At 54.3% G+C, this 18,108-nt stretch overlaps 1 protein-coding gene across 1 annotated transcript in view; it reads left to right on the top strand.

The window, feature by feature from the left end:
- Window positions 1-18,108, top strand: part of ADAMTSL2 (ADAMTS like 2) — a 45,182-nt gene that overhangs the window by 8,714 nt on the left and 18,360 nt on the right. The window contains 7 exon segments of the mRNA XM_061571742.1: window positions 1,651-1,723; window positions 4,795-4,897; window positions 5,593-5,738; window positions 7,481-7,604; window positions 13,010-13,090; window positions 14,175-14,350; window positions 16,859-17,014. Of these exon segments, the coding sequence (XP_061427726.1) occupies window positions 1,651-1,723; window positions 4,795-4,897; window positions 5,593-5,738; window positions 7,481-7,604; window positions 13,010-13,090; window positions 14,175-14,350; window positions 16,859-17,014 (859 nt within the window).

The raw sequence follows: 18,108 nt of genomic DNA, 5'->3' as shown, positions 1-18,108 counted from the left end.
AGACACCTGGACACGAATGACAGCTCAACGAAGTGGCTCATCACGCAGACGAATACTCAAAAACACTCTAAACGCACCTTCCTCAGCCCAGCGTGCTAACCGTTACAGCACAGCAGCATCACCCCTAGGTTAACTCAGCCTAAAACGATCACCTATTCCCATGGCATCACGAGCATCGCCACTGGCTAGGTAACGATGGGCACGGTGCTGGACGCAGCAGCCACTGGTCCGCGTGCCTGCCCAGCCCTCAGAGATCCTCGCTGAACAAAGCTGCGCGGAGCGAGCAGTCGGGTCGTCGTCTGTGCGTCGCGCGCTTCGATTCGTCTCGACTGTGTTCCCGTCCTGTCGTTCGGCTAGGGTTGCCACCCGCACAAGTTCGACCCGCTCACACTCTGGGGAATTGGGCTCGCGTTGTGTTCGCGTGACCTGTACCCACATCTGCTACCTGTATTGTGTTGCCAGAAAAAGGGGAAAACCTTATTATCATATATTGGTACTGGCAAAGGTCCCATGATGTAGCTGCTCACCCCGAGCCCTCGTTACTCTAATAATGTTTGTCTTTGAGCTGTACGCCTTTTGGCGTCCTCTGGTCTAACACCGTTTTGACACTAGGCTCAAAAGAAAGCTGTCTCTGGTGTGGGTCAATCAGTTTCAAAGACATTGCATATATTATCCGAGTTCGTTTTTTTTGCATTCTGAAGTATTGTGGTTAATGCAGACATGATTCCTTGTAAAAGGTTTCAGTTTGGCGTTTTAACATCTCAACACCTGTTTTTGTTGCCAGAAAAAAGGGGAAAACCTATTCTCATACCTGTGCAACAGCTTACATACTGCAGGAGACGAGTTGACGGAGGCAGCACGTATTTATTTATAACACCCTACAGAACAGTCATCTATACAGCCTAGGAACACAGCCTACGGCTACGCGAGCCTGACACCAGCTACGCTCTCAGGTCCTCCGGCTATGTCCTTCCTAGAGGAGGCTATCTGACCCGACCTAGCCAGGGGACGGGTCCCAACCACTGGCTCATCACACCCGGCTCTGATCAGGGCGTCGGGCCGTGAGTACCCAGGGTCTCACCACTGAGCCACACAGAGTCCCGGCCCTGATAAGGACAGCGGGGCTAGGGGTCCCAGGGTCCTATCTGGCTTGCTCCGTCTTCATTCTTCACTGGCTTCAACGACTCCCCGAGCGCTCACGCGCATCGCCTTATATAGCCCTCAGCCCCCCGAGGGGCGGGGCTAGCGCGGACGTCGGTGTAGCCACCCATGTGCGGACCGTGATGTAGACACCGGCTACGCGATGGCTCGCTACATCCCGGTACGTAACACCTCTACACCTGTATTGTGTTGAGCTTTGTGAACAATAATTCACAGTTTCTTTTTAATGGGGGGGGGGGGGGGGGGTTAGGCCACGTAATGATCTTGCCAAATGTACTCACGGGACAATTGCACAGTTTCGATTGTAGACCTCAGAGGTCGCTGGGAAACGTGTTCAGGTTTGCTCCACAGCGGAGAAGGTGGCAGCCCCGGCCCCCTGGGTGTGTGGCGTGCCCGCGTTCCCATCCGACGTGCTTTTTTGTTTTTTTGCTTTTTGTTTTGCTGCCTGTGCTGGGTCAAAGTTTAAAGTGATCCCCTGTTTCCTGGCAGGCGTCTGCTCGCGTTGGGAGCCAATAACTTATGCACGGGACCGTCGCGCCGATACCAACTGTGCAATCCGCAGGTAGTTGTCAACGACGCACGCACGCGCACTCACACGCGCACTCACTCACACGCGCACTCACTCACACGCGCGCGTGAACGCGCACTCACTCACACGCGCGCGTGAACGCACACTCACATGAACACGCACACTCACGTGAACACGCACACTCACGTCCACCAACCTTACACGTCTCGGTAAATTGGTGAAAGGCGCAGCCCTGCAATTTCCTGCTCACGCCACTGCTGGCGGGAGGTTCTCAACCAATGGACTCAAGGTTGCCCCTCCTGCTTCTCATTGGTTCTCAACCGGGGGTAGTGGAGACCCTGGGTGGGGGGGGGGGGGTACGTGGAGACCCTGGGGGGTACCGTGACCCGCTCGTCACCCGTGACCCGCTCGTCACCGCATGCTCCGGGCCGTGAGGCCCTCTGCGTTGGGACCGGCTCCCATGGGCTCTGGACCTGCCTCTGTGTGGCGTTTTGTTGTTGCGGGTTTTGTGAGAGGCTTAACTTTTATTTGGTTTGATTTTAAACAACAGCCCACGGCTGGAGACGCCGACTGTTTAAAGGCTGGTTTTTAAAATATTGTGTTTTTTAACGGTCAGATCGTGCGATAACTTTTGAAGTTGAAAATTGTGCGCCTATTGACGTGTTTGTGCATTCGAATGCGTACAGCTTGTTTACAGTGAGGCCCTTTTATCAAAATAATAACAAAATGCCCCTTTGCGTTGAGGCCGCCGCGGGTTGTTTACACCCCGCCGCCACCGCCGCGTGGAGTGTGCACGAGGAACTCCTCCTGCTGGTGGAATCACCGTGGCTCTGGCCACGAGGGCAAGGCCACTGACCCCTGCACCTCTCAAATTTCCCGGGTTTAATCCCCAGGTCACCTGGCGAGATTTTGTTAAAAAAAGGAAAGATGCTGACAAAAATGCGAACCAAAAAACCCACAAATCCATCCGCGTCGTCATCTCGCATCGGCGAGCAACGTCACGGCGGTGTAGGGGTCAGCGACGCGACCCAGAGGTCACCGCCAGGTTCGATTCGATGTCCCGGCGCGGCGGTCGAAACAACGCACGCGAGTTTCTCAAATCGTCCCCCTGGCCTGTGCCCATCCAGCGGTGTAAATGATGTCACCGCAATTCACTGAGTGTCAGGTTGCCCGTGGTGGGGTGAAGTGTGGGTACTCCAGCGTGGAAGAGTAGCAAGGGAAATGTTCTCCAGATAGAGAGCAGAGGTCTCCACGAGAGCTGCCCTCTAGTGGAGACCTTTACACGAGCAAGCACTCTCAGGGCGGCACCTTGACCTTATTATTAATATTAATTCGCCATTTGCACTCGATAAGTGCAATCGTTTATGTGCATGGGGCTTTCTCGGGGCGTTCACACGCAAAAATAAAGAGGTGAGTGATACAACTTTACGTGAGACATTGACCAAGCATCTCAGATTTGACTCTCCCCGCGTCAATAATGGCGTTCACGCCTGGGGCGTCGTGTACATCGGCGGGGCGAGGGGAGAGAGAGGTGAAGGGAGAGCGATTACGATTCAGGTTTTGTTAAGTACGTTTGTTTTTCGGAAGCGTTAAATGAGTCCCGAATGGCACCACCACTTTGTACGAAAGTTTTGTTCACATTGGATGGTGAAATATATCGTGCCCCCCGCCCCCCTCGCCCCCCCCCTCGCCCCAGACGGACAGAGCTGATTGCAATGAATACTTTGAAAAACGTGAGCGGTGGAATTATGCCGAATGGAGTGAGACCAGTGACACACCGCGTGGGTCGATGCAGCGTCTCGATGCGACTGCGTGCGACGACGCTGGGCGCAAGTGGGCACGGTCATCCTGCCGAGAGAAGCCGTGCTGTGGAATATACCAGCAGCCACCGCCGATTGCTACTAAGCGGTGGTGAAGTCACCACAGCGCTTGTTGCAGGCTAGGTGCACCTTGAGACCACGTGAAGTCTCACTGCTGCCAGGAAGTCATGGGGCAGACCCAGGTGCTACATGGGTTGACCGACTGAGATGACTGGCAGATGTGCCAACTCGCTGCACTTTAGGTGCCCGGCAACTCCGCTCGTTGTTGTGAGCGTCGCTCCTCTGCCCTAAGTTGTTGTTGTTGTTGTTGCTGGAGGGCGACTGCCTCCAACTGCCCAGTAGCGTCTTTCACGAGCCTCCTCCACAGAGGCCGATCTTGACACCGCTGTTGCCAACCATCATGAAGTCAAATCAGCTCCACTCACATGTACACAAACACAATTGTACCATTTAGATCTATTCTGTTCTTGTGAACATGTTCAGAAGGTCAGTGTCAAGGTCTGCTGGCCACAACGAGAGGGCTTTCTGTTAGTACAATGTTTTAGTACGGATTATTAGTGGTTTACTGCAGTGGTTTACTCCATCATAGCTGTCAACCCATACGGTTTACCGTATACTTGTACAGGGAAGTTGAGTTTCCAGGTCCATACGACGTACAGCCGTTTCAATACGGGCAAAACTTTGTTTGTCTTTGTGTTTGTGTTTCTCCCTTGTGGTGATGGGACTTTGTAGGATGAACGTTGTGATTTGTAAGGGCACGGGGTGACCAATACGGTCTGAATTGGTCTGTAATGAGGTAGGGCACTGGAAAGGGGTTGACAGTGGTTTAGTACGGTTTAGTAAAGTGGTTTACTAGTTCACTAACAGTGGTTTAACTCCACGGTGGAGAGTGTTGTCACCATGGCCAGAAAGGAGATGTTGCACAGCGGCCTGTTGACGTTCTGTTGCGGTGAACGGGTGACACCACCGGTGTCTCCGAGGAGGAAGGATGCCGGAGCCAGGAGGCGCGGCCATGTTTGGTTTCTGGGATGAGTTGGTGTCCCTTGTTGGAAGTCCGCGTTGTTGTGTTGCGCTCGGTCCGCCCGCAGCCTCCTTCCAGGACCTGGGCGAGATGCTAGAACGGTGACAGCACCGGGGGGTGAGGGGGGGGGGGGACTTAAGTGGGCTGCGAGTTGACGTTGCTGAGATTCTTGGTTGACGATCGATTTGGTGAAGGTGGCGGCCGTGAGCGAGATGGCGGCGTCAACTCCCTCGCCGCGTGCGCTCCTCTCGTTCTCGTTGCAGCCCTGCCCGCCCAACAGCCGCGGGTTCCGCGTCGAGCAGTGCTCCGTCTTCAACTCCAAGCCTTACGACGGCAAATATTTACAGTGGATTCCATTTTACCCAGGTGACTGCCCGTGCGTGTGTGTGTGGTGTGTGTGATGTGTGTGGTGTTTGATGTGTGTGTGTGTGGTGTGTGTGTGTGGTGTGTGTGTGGTGTGTGTGTGTGGTGTGTGTGTGTGTGATGTGTGTGTGGTGTGTGGTGTGTGTGTGTGGTGTGTATGGTGTGTGTGTGTGGTGTGTGTGGTGTGTGTGTGTGTGGTGTGTGTGGGGAGTGGGACGCGGTGGTGTAGCGCTGAGCGCTACGCTACGAACCCGGCGACCCGAGTTTAATTCCCGCTCATGGCCAACACCGGTGACAATTATCTGAACTGGCCCTGGGCCTCCCCTAGGTCGACTCGGCCTGAAATGTTTATCCGGTGTGATGTGTAGTAAACATCGCCACTGGGGAGACAAAAGCGGCCGGGCGTGGTGCTGGCCACCCACCCCCTCGTGTGCCGTGCCGACCATCATAGGTTCCACTCGCTAACAGCACTTGACCCTACAGTCTGATGAATGCTACACGGGGGAATCTTTGTCTTTGTGTGACGCGTCTGTGAGCGAGCACTCGCCCGCGTGCGACTCGCTCGCTCACAGCGCTTGACCCCAACAGCAGTTCTGCTCAGGCGACACGCCGGTGGGATGGGATGTTTCAAAGTCTCACCGCGCCCTCCCGCCCGCGTCCACTTGATCGATCCCTGTGCCGCCGTCTCCCGCGCGCAGACGACTACATCAACATCTCGAACAAGCCGTGCGACCTGCAGTGCACCACGGCCAACGGGGAGAGGCAGCTCATCACGAGGGCGCGGGACGGCACCTCGTGCAAGGACAGGAACTTCCGCGGCGTCTGCATCGCCGGGAAGTGCGAGGTGGGGGCCGCCAGCCGGCAGCACGAACACCACTCACACCTCCAAGTTGATTTCACGAGCGAGGCCTCACCGGCGGCCAAGTTTTCAAAACCCAACGCGTATTTTGCGTGTTCATTTTACCCAGGCAAGGCCCGCCTGAGCTACAGTAGGCCCTGTTTTTATCGGAAGCGACCTGGCCACCACAGACGCTTAGCTCAACCAAGTGGCTTATCAACGTCACGTGGACATGTCACAGCCGCAGCAAAGTGCTCTAAACCGCGTCGATGTCCCGGAGACGAAATCCACGCGACCGCATCGGGTCACGTGACCCTCACCGCGAACCCCGCACGGCGCGAGGAGTCCCGCCACCAGCAGTGGATTGACGACGCGGAAGGTCGCGGGAAGGTCGCAGGAAGTCTCACGCGGCATAGCCTCGGCGGGCACGCGCCTCTTCTGCCGAGCTTGAGGTTGTCGTTGATCGGGTGGCACACGCGGTGTGCCCACAAGCGTGCGGCAGTCGACCGACCGGCTTCAGATTTTCCTACGGCCGTTCGCGGAGTGGAGTATCGCTGCGTGGACGACGACGACGCCTCCTGTTATATCCAATTCGCTGTATCAAAACAACGTGTGGCGTTATGGGAGAACATACTGTGCTGTATGTCCCATGCACAGATGGAAAATCCAAAGCACTCCGTTGTGTTTTGGATTTGGGACACCCAATAAATGTTCCGTGGGCTTTTATGGATGACCGCAGTCACCGCACACTGCGGGAGTGTTTTAGATTTTCCATTTGTGAATCATCGTCGAGTATAACCGCGTCTGACCCTGCCGCGGTTAGTGTGGTGGATGTGCTTGAGGCCACCATGAGCTTCACGGAAGATCTGCCTCGTCGGCTCTCTCACGAGGGGGTGGTTGTTGGTGACTTGCGGCGAACTCCATTGCCGAGCGTCGTCGTCGTTGTCACCGTCAGGGTCCAAGTCGCAGTGTTGAAGGTTCAGCGATAACAGGACTTGGTGCAGATTCATTCCTGCCGCCACACACACAGACATCGACTACCAGACTGGGGCAACCCTATATAGTGCAAACCTATATACGTGCAACCCTATGTAGGTGCAATCCTATATACGTGCCGTGGTGGCGAGATGTTAACTAACTCGCCTGGTATACAGGAGGTCGTGGGTTCAATCTCAACCCTGACGCCTGCTGTATATTTGGAGTTTGCATGTCTCTCTCTTCCCGTGGTCGTGTGCATTTTTTTCTGAGTCCTCCACGTTTTTCCCTCCACATTTAAAATCAGCGTACGCTTAGGGTATTGAATAATGAGCCTCTTCGTTGACCTATCACTTGTGGCCAGGTCACTTTTATAAAAGAACTAAGCTGTACAGCTCAGTGGGCTGGTAAGATAAATCATAGTTTAAACAGTCCTCGTAGCCAATCCGCTGTTGGATGAGGGGCCTCCCCACGCCACGCGGTCCGTGTGGTTACTTGACCAAACTTCACGCCGGTAAGGCGGAGGTCAGCGTAGAATCGCGCCACAGCGCTCGATTTTGCTGCTGTGACGACGAAATGGAACGCGTTGCACTCCCACCTCCTCCAAGACATTTGACCAACGGGGCTACTGAGAGCTCCCTCTCTAAGTGGGGCCCTTCCACCAGCAGCGTCGTCAGGGCTGCGCCCTCGCCGTGAAGATTCCGATGACGACGATTCTGAGAGCGACGACGACGATGCTGAGCGACGCTCCTGTGGTTTTGTGCCTCCTGCAGGTCGTGGGATGCGACGGAGTTCTCTACTCCTCCAAGCGGGTCGACAAGTGCGGCGTTTGCGGGGGCGACAGCAGCAGCTGCTTGCGAGTGACCGGGAACTACCGCAAAATCAGTAACGACGTCGGTGCGTGTGACGGCGAGTGTGGGATCAGTAGCGATGTCGGTGCGTGTGACGGCGAGTGTGGAGTCACTGACGATGTCGGTGCGTGTGACGGCGAGTGTGGAGTCAGTAGCGATGTCGGTGCGTGTGACGGCGAGTGTGGAGTCACTGACGATGTCGGTGCGTGTGACGGCGAGTGTGGAGTCAGTGACGACGTCGGTGCGTGTGACGGCGAGTGTGGGATCAGTAGCGATGTCGGTGCTTGTCACGGCGAGTGTGGAGTCAGTAGCGACGTCGGTGCGTGTGACGGCGAGTGTGGGATCAGTAGCGACGTCGGTGCGTGTGACAGTTTGTGTGCGAGCCGTTGCACCGATGCCATATTGTTCGAACATCAATTTGTTGAAAGAAGCCCCTTGCTGTGGGTGTAGTCGTGCGATCTGTGCATTCTCTCACAGTCGCCTCGTGCTTAAATGTCGGCGCGAACCGCTACGATTTGTCAACGCTGGATGTGAGTAGGATGCGTATCTTGGTGGAGTGTATCTTTTTGAGGCCTTCATCCAGCAGTGGATTGAGCACTGTGCCGCCCGGCGGAGTTCACACCCCGGGTCGCGGTTGACGCGACCCATCGCCGATTCCGTGCTCGATCAGTCGAGTGCCACTTCGCTGGGAAGTGAAGTGGCAGGTCACAGATAATACACTTGCTCCTGCCATGGGAATGTGGAACTTCCACCACTGGCTCTGCAGGGCTGTAGACGGGAGGGGAGCGCCAATGCTTGGTTGCGTATTTGGAGCAGGATCATGGCTGACATTATGGGTCCCCCCTTGTCGCCAGTCATAGCCAATGTTTTCATGGAGAAATTTGAAACAGATGCCATCCAGACATCCACCCTGCGTCTTTCCCTGTGGAAGAGATATGTGGATGACACTTTCTTCATTTGGCCACATGGCCTCCCAGCAATGAACCCATTCCTAGACCACATCAATTCCAGACACCCATTCATAAAATTTACCATGGAAGTGAAGAAGGATGGCAAGCTACCATTCCTGGATGTTCTGTTTAAGAGGAGGCCCAATGGCTCTTTGGGACATTCTGTTTACAGGAAGGCCACCCACACAGATTCCTACTTGAAGCCTGATTCCCACCACCATCCGGCACAAAATAATTCCCTCATCAAAACACTATACCATAGGGCCCACTGCATCTCTGACCAACACCACCTGACCAGTGAATTGGAACATGTACATCTGGCCCTCAAGATGTACGGATACTCGGACCGTGCTATCCGCCAAGCTGTTTTTCCCACCATGCAGAAACAACCCCCTGAGACTCCAATCAAAATCATCACGTTGCCATACATAGCAGGCGTTATCAAAAATATTTCCAAAATTCTAAACAAACACAAGATCCAGCTCCGATTCAATATAGTACACAACATCCGTGATCTGATCCCATCCGTAAAGGATGTCATTCCTGACTTACAGTACCCCGGTGTTTACAAACTGAGTTGTACCTGTGGTGACTGCTATATCGGGGAGACGAAACGACACATTTCTGACCGAATTCGCGAGCACAAGTCAGATTTGAAACACGGCAGAACGAATTCTTCGGCCGTAGCTGATCATTGTTTCAACACAGCGGGTTCTCATGATATTGTTTTCTCGATACCAAAGTACTCTGCAAACCTCCTGGATACTACCAAATATTTGTCCATGAAGCCATCCAGATATACAAACATAGACACAACTTCAACCGAGAGGATGGTTTTAAATTAAGCAATCATTGGAAAGATGTCATCAACCAAGTCTAACTTTAGCTGCCTTATAATTTTACAGCCATATCCATTTCTTCCAGTTTGTTACTCCCAGCCTGATACACCACCATCACTCATGCACAAACTCCCCTCCCCTGACATCACAAAATAATACAGATGGTTATCTGTCGGCTTAACTCATGCTAATCTCGTGCCCGACCGTCCACACGGCCTGCCACATACCCCCCCCCTCACCCCTTGACCCCTCCCCCCCCCTAGCACCCAATATAAACCCGTTGTCTCGTAATAACTCTCTTCATACGCCTCAGTAATTTTGCTGGAGCAGTCTACACCTGATGACGGTTGCTTGTGTTGCTTCCGAAAGTTCGTGATTTAATTTATTTGTTTTCATTTTTATTTATTTTATATTTTTTACCTACGTGACTTTACCGAAAAAAAACTAAGAGTATTAATTGTATCGTTCGTATTGTGTGTGTGGGAGGGATGGGGTTTTATTTTCTGTTCTTGAAGGATTTACAAGTGGGGATAAAGTGGCAGCTATTTGAACGAAACGACGTGGATTGGAAACCGGGCAGTGAGTTTTTGTCGTTCCAAACGGGGGGGGGGGAGGGGGGTGAGGGGCTTGGCAAAATCCTCTTGATCCTCCAGTTACCCCTCCCTCCCTCCCTTGTAAATGAGAAAACACTGGCGTTTTGTCAGCAGTCGTTATATTGATTTTAATGTTCATTTTATTTCGGTTGTCATTTTTCTTTCTTCAGCTTGCGAAAGTATGCGAATTATAAACTCGAAGGCACTTTGTGTTTGAGTGTGCCAGCCAGCCAGCTGACAGGTCAGCCACGCCAAGGAGAGAGAAGGAGAGGAGAGAGAGGAGAGAGAAAGAGCCAAAAAAAATTGGGCAGTTTAACAAAAGCAGCTGTTGCCTAAGTGGGTCACCCTTCTCTTGCATGCGATTTGCACTTTGTGTGTGCGTGTGTGTATGGTGGGGAGCGGCAGTGTAGCGGTTAGCGCGCTGCGCTATGAACCTGGCGACACGGGTTCGATTCCCGCTCACGGCCAACACCAGTGACGATGATCTGAACCGGTCCCGGGCCTCCCCTAGGTAGACTCAGCCTCAAATGAGTACCTGGTGCGATGTGTAAACATCGCCACTAGGGAGACAAAGGCGGCTGGGCGTGGTGTTGGCCACCCACCCCCTCGTGTACTGTTCCGGCCTTCATAAGTGCTCGCTAACAGCACTTGCCCCTACAGTCTGTTAAGGCTATACGGGGGATATTTGTCTTTATCTTTGTGTATGTATGTGTGTATGTGTGTTTATGTGTGTGTGCTCTTACCGCAGCCTTCGCTCGGAGGTTCGGAGAGCCGTGAGGCGCTGCAAGGATGGGTGGTGGTCGCAGGTTGCTGAGGAGATGCCTCAGTGGCCCGCGATCACAAATCCCTATTTAACTCCATCAAAAAAGTAACCTGCAGCGCCACACTTATTACCATCATTAGGGGAAAGAACGGTGATCCAATCTCCGACCCCCAGGAACAGGTTTGCAGATTTGCTGAGCATTTCTGTGAGGTCCTGGGGGAGGGGAAATCCCTCAGCCAGGAAAACATCGTGGCACTAAGTGGGGATGACCCTACTGAGGCTGCGGTGCCTCAAATGTTGGAGGAGGAAGCCACCCCCTGTGAGTGGCTGGCTGAGGTGCCATCCGTTGAGGAAGTACTGAAGGAAATCCAGAGTCTGAGACCAGGAAAGGCACCGGGCAGAGATGATCTCCCAAGCGAAATGCTGAGGGAGGGTGGCGTTTGTGCACAGACTGCCCTACATGACATCATAACAACAGTCTGGACCACTGGATGGGTTCCGCAGGACTGGAAGGACTGCCCTGGTGGTCCCCCTCTTTAAGAAGGGGGACCGCACATACTGTAACAACTACAGGGGCATCTCACTCCTCAGTGTGCCGGGAAGGGTCCTGGCAAGGATTATTCAACATCGCATTGCTAGGCATGCTGAGGAGAGGCTTGTGGATCCCCAATGCGGTTACAGGAGAGGGCGGTCCTGCACAGATGCCATATTTTCTGTCCATCTGCTACAGCAGAGGTGTAGGGAATTCCAACAAGACCTACATCTCTGCTTCATTGACCTGGTCAATGTCAATGATACCATCAGTAGGCCTGGGCTCTGGGTTGTTCTTCGTTCTTTCGGAGTCCCTGACCCTCTGCTCACGATCATTAAGGACCTTCATGATGGTGAGCGGGCCCGGATAAAACTACGTGGCCGGGAGTCAGAGCCATTCCCTGTATACCTTGGGGTGTGACAGGGATGTCCTCTGGCTCCCACATTATTTAACATCTATTTTGACCACGTTGTTCGTGAAGCCTTCAATAGTTGTACCAAGGGAATTTCCATTTGGTACAGATATGATGGGAGGCTGATCGATGCCTGGGTGCGATCAAGGGATGGTTCCCTATTGGTCAACCACGTTATGTATGCCAATGATTTGGTAATAGCTGCTCATTCAGAGGAGGAGTTGGAGACGCTGCTGCTGAGACTGGAGCGTGCCAATAAGAGGTGGGGCCTTACCATCAGCCCCACCAAAACTAAGCACCTGCTTGCGTATTTTGTACCATCGGACACTCCACCCCCACAACTCCCAATCAGTGATGGGGCAGTTGTGGAGAGAGTGGAGAGTTTCCCATACCTGGGCAGTGTGCTTATGACCGGCTCCGGTTTAACAGCAGAGGTCTCACTCCGAATCAGTCGAGCGGCAATATATTTTCATCGGTTGCGTAACGCTGTGTGGAAGCTACCTGGTCTGTCACTCCGCACGAAGCTTCAGGTCTTCTCGGCCACGGTCATTCCCTCCCTTCTCTACGCTTGCGAAACGTGGACCCCCCTAATGGAGCATCTTTGCAGGTTAGAAACATTTAGGCTGGCCTGCCTGCGATCCATCCTGGGTTTAACCAGGCTGGATTGTGTGAGGAGCTCACGAATCCTTGAAAGATCTGGGCAAAGTCCCATCGGTGAGCTCCTCCGGCAGGCAAGGCTGCGTTGGCTGGATCATGTAGCCCGCATGCCCAGCCACCGCATGCCTAAACAGCTTTTGTTCGGCCGGATCGAGGGGGCTAAACGGGCGCGGCACGGGCTAGAGAAGAGATGGAGTGATGTGGTACAGGAGGACGTGGAGCTGAGTGGACTTGCCGATGACTGGTACCAGCAGTGTCAATATCGGCATCTGTGGAGGAGGCTCGTGAAGGACGCTACTAGGCAGTTGGAGGCAGTCACCCTCCAACAACAACGGAGGGCGGAGGAGCGACGCTCACAACAACGAGCGGAACGCCGGGTGGCTAAAGCACAGCAAGTTGGTACAGTAGGGGGCACAGGTGGTGCATCAGCCAGTCATCTCGGTCATCTCTGTCAGTCGACCCGAGACATCTGCTGGGTCTGCCCCATGACCTCCTGCCAGCGGGCGTTCGACACTTCATGTGGCCTCAAGGTGCACATGGCCTGGCACAAGCGTCGTAGTGACATCACCGCCACTTAGTGGCGAATGGCAGTTGTTGTGTGCGTGTGTGCAGACTATGTCTATGTGTGCGTGTATGTGTGTATGTGTATGTGTGTATGTATGTGTGTGCGTATATCTATGTGTATGTGTGTGTGCGTGTGTGCAGGCTATGTCTATGTGACCAACGTCCCGATCGGCGCCACCGACATCCAGGTCATCGAAAAGAAACGCTCGGACAATGTCCTTGGTAACTCGTCTCCATCGCCATCATCTTCGTCATCGTCACCATCTTCATCGTCTTCATCATCGTCATCCTCTTCTTTGCCGTCTTCATCATCGTCGTCATCATCGTCGTCTTCATCGCCGGCTTATCGTTGTTTCTTTCGTCAACAGCAGCCATCAGCATTAACAGACACAGCAGCAGTGGAAGCTTCATAATTGTTATCACCATCATTGTCATCATTAGCGGCAGATATTGCTTCATCATCATCGTTAGTAGCTGTAGCAGCAGCATAACACTCATCAGCAGTGGCACACGTCAGCATTACCAGAAGCAGCAGCATAATTGTCGTCATCAACATTGTCGTCATTAGCAACAGCATTATTATTATTATCAGCAGCAGTATCATCACGATCACCATCATCATCACCACCAGCAGCAGCATAACGTATTATCACGTGTGTGGATGTGGGTGGGGAGCGGTGGTGCAGTGGTTAACACGCTGCACTACGAGCCCAACGACCCGGGTTCGATTGCCCCTCATGGCCAACGTGCTGGGCCGAAGCCTAGGCCAACTCAGCCTTAAGAATGAGTACCTGCTATGGTGTGCAAACATCGCCACTGGGAAGACAAAGGCAGCCAGGCACGGTGCTGACCACCCACCATCTCGTGCGCTGTGCCGGCTTTCATAGGTGCTACTCGCGAACAGCACTTTCCCCTACAGTCTGTTAAGGCTACACAGGGGATCTTTGTAAAAAAGACGAAACTATTTTAACTTTGCCAGGTAAGGCCCGCTGAGCGATATAACTCTCTTTCTTCAGAAGTGAGCTGACCACAAATGGTAGTTCAACGAAGTGGCTTATTGCGTGGACAGTTATGGCTGACAAACACTCCATACGTGTGACGTTGATTCTAAATGTGGAGGGAAAAAACGGAGAACCCGGAGAAAAATCCACGCGACCACGGGGAGACACGAAAACTCCAAATATACAGTTGACGTCAGGGTCGGTATTGAACCCACAACCTCCTTCATACCAGGCGAGGTGGTTAACATCTCGCCACCGTGGTGCCCCCGTTGTATGTTGTACGTGTGTGGAACTTTATTTATTAGCGCTTGCAGACGACTCTGGGAATTTCTTTATCAACGGAAACTTCATCCTGGACAACCCGAGGAATTTCCGCATGGCCGGGACCGTCTTCAAGTACCGGAGGCCCTCCAACGTGCTCTCGGACGGCTTTGAGTACATCGTGGCTGCGGGGCCCACCACGCAGTCCATCAACGTCATGGTAAACACGTGCCCAGCAGCGTCACGGTAAACACGTGCCCAGCAGCGTCACGGTAAACAGGTGACCATCAGTGCCACTTTAAACACGTGACCTTCAGCGTCACGATAAACAGGTGACCATGAGTGTCACAGTAAACAGGTGACCATCAGTGTCACAGTAAACACGTGACCTTCAGTGTCACAGTAAACACGTGACCTTCAGCGTCACGGTAAACAGGTGATCATCAGTGTCACTTTAAACACGTGACCATCAGTGTCACGCTTAAACACGTGACCACCAGCGTCACAGTAAACACGTAACCACCAGCGTCACGCGAAACACGTGACCACCAGCCTTCTTTTATGGCCTCGTCTCTTCACCAGTGTTAGACCAGAGAACGCCGAACGGCGCAACAGGCGGACAGTACAAAGGCGATGCAACTACCAGAGCACGTTCGTTTGCACGATTTTCCCACAAGTGCGTGTGGCTAATGCAGACGTGATGCCTTGCAATAGCTATCATCTGTTTGGTGTTTGAGCATCTTATCGCACAGCTGCCGTGTTATTGCCAGAATGGGTGAAGCCGATCCTTCTGTCGTCAATCCCCTGCGTTCGACGCGGTCCAGCCGGCAGCTTAAACGCGTCCAGCCGCTCCGGCATCGATCGGCGGGCCGCGTGCGGTGGGGTAAAGTGTGGGTTTCTCCTACATCTTCCAAACATCGTGTGATCAGCGTGGAAGAGTAGGCCAAATACCCTCTGGAGGGTGTTTTGTTTTACTACTACTACTGCTCTCGAGCAATTCACTTTCCACGAGCAGCGGCATAAGCACGACCGCCGCCAAAAGGCTTTGGCTGTCACCTTCACCAGGTGACTTTTTGAAAGACTTTCATCTTTGCGTCAGAGGGGTACTGCTCCTGGTACGTACCGACGGTGTGGGTGGACTTCCTTTGCTCCGCTACGTAGCCAACCGTGATCATAATGATCGTGACAGTGGCGGTCTGATCGTTGGTCGATGCTTTGCGATGAAGCCACGCAGGGCCGTGACTCGAGGTGAGCAATGACTACCATCGTGCTCCCATTCTTCTTCATTGGAGAATTGAAGAGAGAGAAAATAAAACACGAAACCCCTTTGGTGTTTAGGAATTATTCAAGCGGTGGGGCGGGGGGGTGGGAGGCACTAGGGTTGGGGGTGGGGGGGCTGCCCTTATTAAATCCGTGCGGAGTGAGAGTTGTGCGTTTCGCGATTGGAGTTGACGTGTCGGGACCATTGGGGTTGCTGGATGGTTTGCAGGCGGCGGGGGAAGAGGGTGGAAAAAAGGGTACATTTAAAAATACATTGGAAACGATGTGTAGAATGTTTTTGTTGTTGTTATAAAGGTTACAAAAAATATATATATAAAATGTCTCGCCGTCTGGCACAACCGCCAAATTCTGCGCTCATTTGCGGAGTCCGTCTTGCGAACGCGACGGCCTCCGGCTTGTGAGAGCGCGGGGTCGGGGGCTGATTGGCATTAATCATGATGGCCATTTATTATTTGGACATGGATAAAACAAAGTCCCAGCAGCCCTTCAAAGCGCTCGACGGGTTCGTTGCTGTTGTCACGTGACTCTTTTGCTCAAAGTCGTTTTGCCAATAATTTTTTTTTGTCTTCACCTTCTCCTTGCTCGGCGCTTGGAAGGAAGTGTTTGTGGCCAATCCTTTGGGCACGAGCAGAAAAAAATGCGATTTGCTCGCTCACGCCAAGCGGGTAGCGGAAGGTCTTCCACTAGAGCCAGAGGGCCCCCTCCAGAAGGAGGTACTTTGGCCTAATCTTCCACTCACAGGGAGCTTCACCTGCCGTACGGGCAGATCAAATCTATCAGGCGACCTCCGATCATGCTAACTGTAGAATTCTACGTAAAATGTCGTCCGTCTACGCTGCAACGCGCACCGGTGGCGCTAGCAGCAGGTAACCACTTGGCACGTTCTGTTGGCGTGACAAGCCTCACCGATGGGGTGGTGTTGGGTGAACGACAACATTCATGTTCACGCGATCTAACACAACAACAACCTTCATTGCGAATAGCAAAGGTCGCAGTTGCCGAGGACGTGCTGAGCTTCAACGTCGAGGTCTCCAGCTCGATTCGGTCTCCCAGTCAGGCCCAGCGATGATCCGGGACTCACCGAGCAAATAAGTCCATCAAGCGAGCGAGCGAGTGAGGAGGCGGCGATGTCGGGCAGCGTCGAGGTGGAGCGCGTCGCCGTCGTCATCGCCGCCGTCATCGTCATCTTCATCGTCGTCTTCGTCATCGTCGTCATCGTCATCTTCATCGTCGCCATCGTCATCGTCGTCATCTTCGCCGTCGTCGTCGTCATCACCGTCGTCATCGTCGTCGTCATCGTCTTCGTCATCGCCGTCGTCATCATCTTCGTCATCGTCATCACCGTCGTCATCGCAGTCGTCATCACCGTCATCATCATCGTCGTCGTCGTCATCACCGTCGTCATCGTCGTCTTCGTCATCGCCGCCTCTGTCTCTCCCTCCCGCAGCTGCTGAACGAGAACGGGCGCATGCAGTACGTGACGTACGAGTTCACGGTGCCGCGCGTGCCCATCACCAAGGCGACGCCGTCGCTGCCCGAGCGGCCGCAGTTCCTGCAGCTGCGCGACGCCGACAACGACGTGGACGACTCCCACGTGCCGGAGGTGGGTGCTGGTGGGGGGTGCTGATGGGGGGTGGTGGTGGGGGGGTGGTGGTGGGGTGGTGGTGGTGGTGCTGATGGGGTGGTGGTGGTGGGGTGGTGGTGGTGGTGGTGGTGGTGGTGGTGGTGGTGGTGGTGGTGGTGGTGGTGGTGGTGGTGGTGGTGGTGGTGGTGGTGGTGGTGGTGGTGGTGGGGTGGTGGTGGTGGGGTGGTGGTGGTGGTGGTGGTGGTGGTGGTGGTGGTGGTGGTGGGGTGGTGGTGGTGGTGGTGGGGTGGTGGTGGTGGTGGGGTGGTGGTGGTGGTGGTGGGGTGGTGGTGGTGGGGTGGTGGTGGTGGTGGTGGGGTGGTGGTGGTGGTGGGGTGGTGGTGGTGGGGTGGTGGTGGTGGTGGTGGTGGTGGTGGTGGTGGTGGTGGGGTGGTGGTGGTGGTGGGTGGTGGTGGTGGTGGTGGTGGGGTGGTGGTGGTGGTGGGGTGGTGGTGGTGGTGGTGGGGTGGTGGTGGTGGTGGTGGTGGTGGGGTGGTGGTGGTGGGGTGGTGGTGGTGGTGGGGTGGTGGTGGTGGGGTGGTGGTGGTGGTGGTGGTGGGGTGGTGGTGGTGGTGGGGTGGTGGTGGTGGGGTGGTGGTGGTGGTGGTGGGGTGGTGGTGGTGGTGGTGGTGGTGGTGGTGGTGGTGGTGGTGGTGGTGGTGGGGTGGTGGTGGTGGTGGGGTGGTGGTGATGGGGTGCTGATGGGGTGGTGGGGTGCTGATGGGGTGCGGTGGCGAGGTCGTGGGTCCCATCCCCACGGTGACGCCTGCCGCTCTGTGTGTGTGGAGTCTGCGTGCCTCTCTCTCTCTCCTCGTGGTCGAGAGGAGTTTTCTCCGGGGCCTCCGGTTTTTCCCTCCACAATTATAAACACGCGTTCAGAGTATGTGGCTGCTATACATTACCACGTGACAAGCCACTTCGTTGAGCTGTCATTTGTGGCCAGGTCGCTTCTGAAAAAGAGCTACGGAGCTCAGCAGCGCTAAACCTGGTAAAATAAAAGAGACCAGCTGGCAGCAGCAGCAGCAGCAGCGGCTCACCACCGGGCTCCTACTGCTGCTGCTGCTCCTGCTGCT

This window comes from Lethenteron reissneri, chromosome 48 (assembly GCF_015708825.2).
Source record: "Lethenteron reissneri isolate LAM-NWPU_2019-01 chromosome 48, ASM1570882v1, whole genome shotgun sequence".
Taxonomy (NCBI): domain Eukaryota; kingdom Metazoa; phylum Chordata; class Hyperoartia; order Petromyzontiformes; family Petromyzontidae; genus Lethenteron; species Lethenteron reissneri.
Note: the sequence above shows the minus strand (reverse complement) of the source record. Positions and strands in the feature narration are given on the sequence as shown.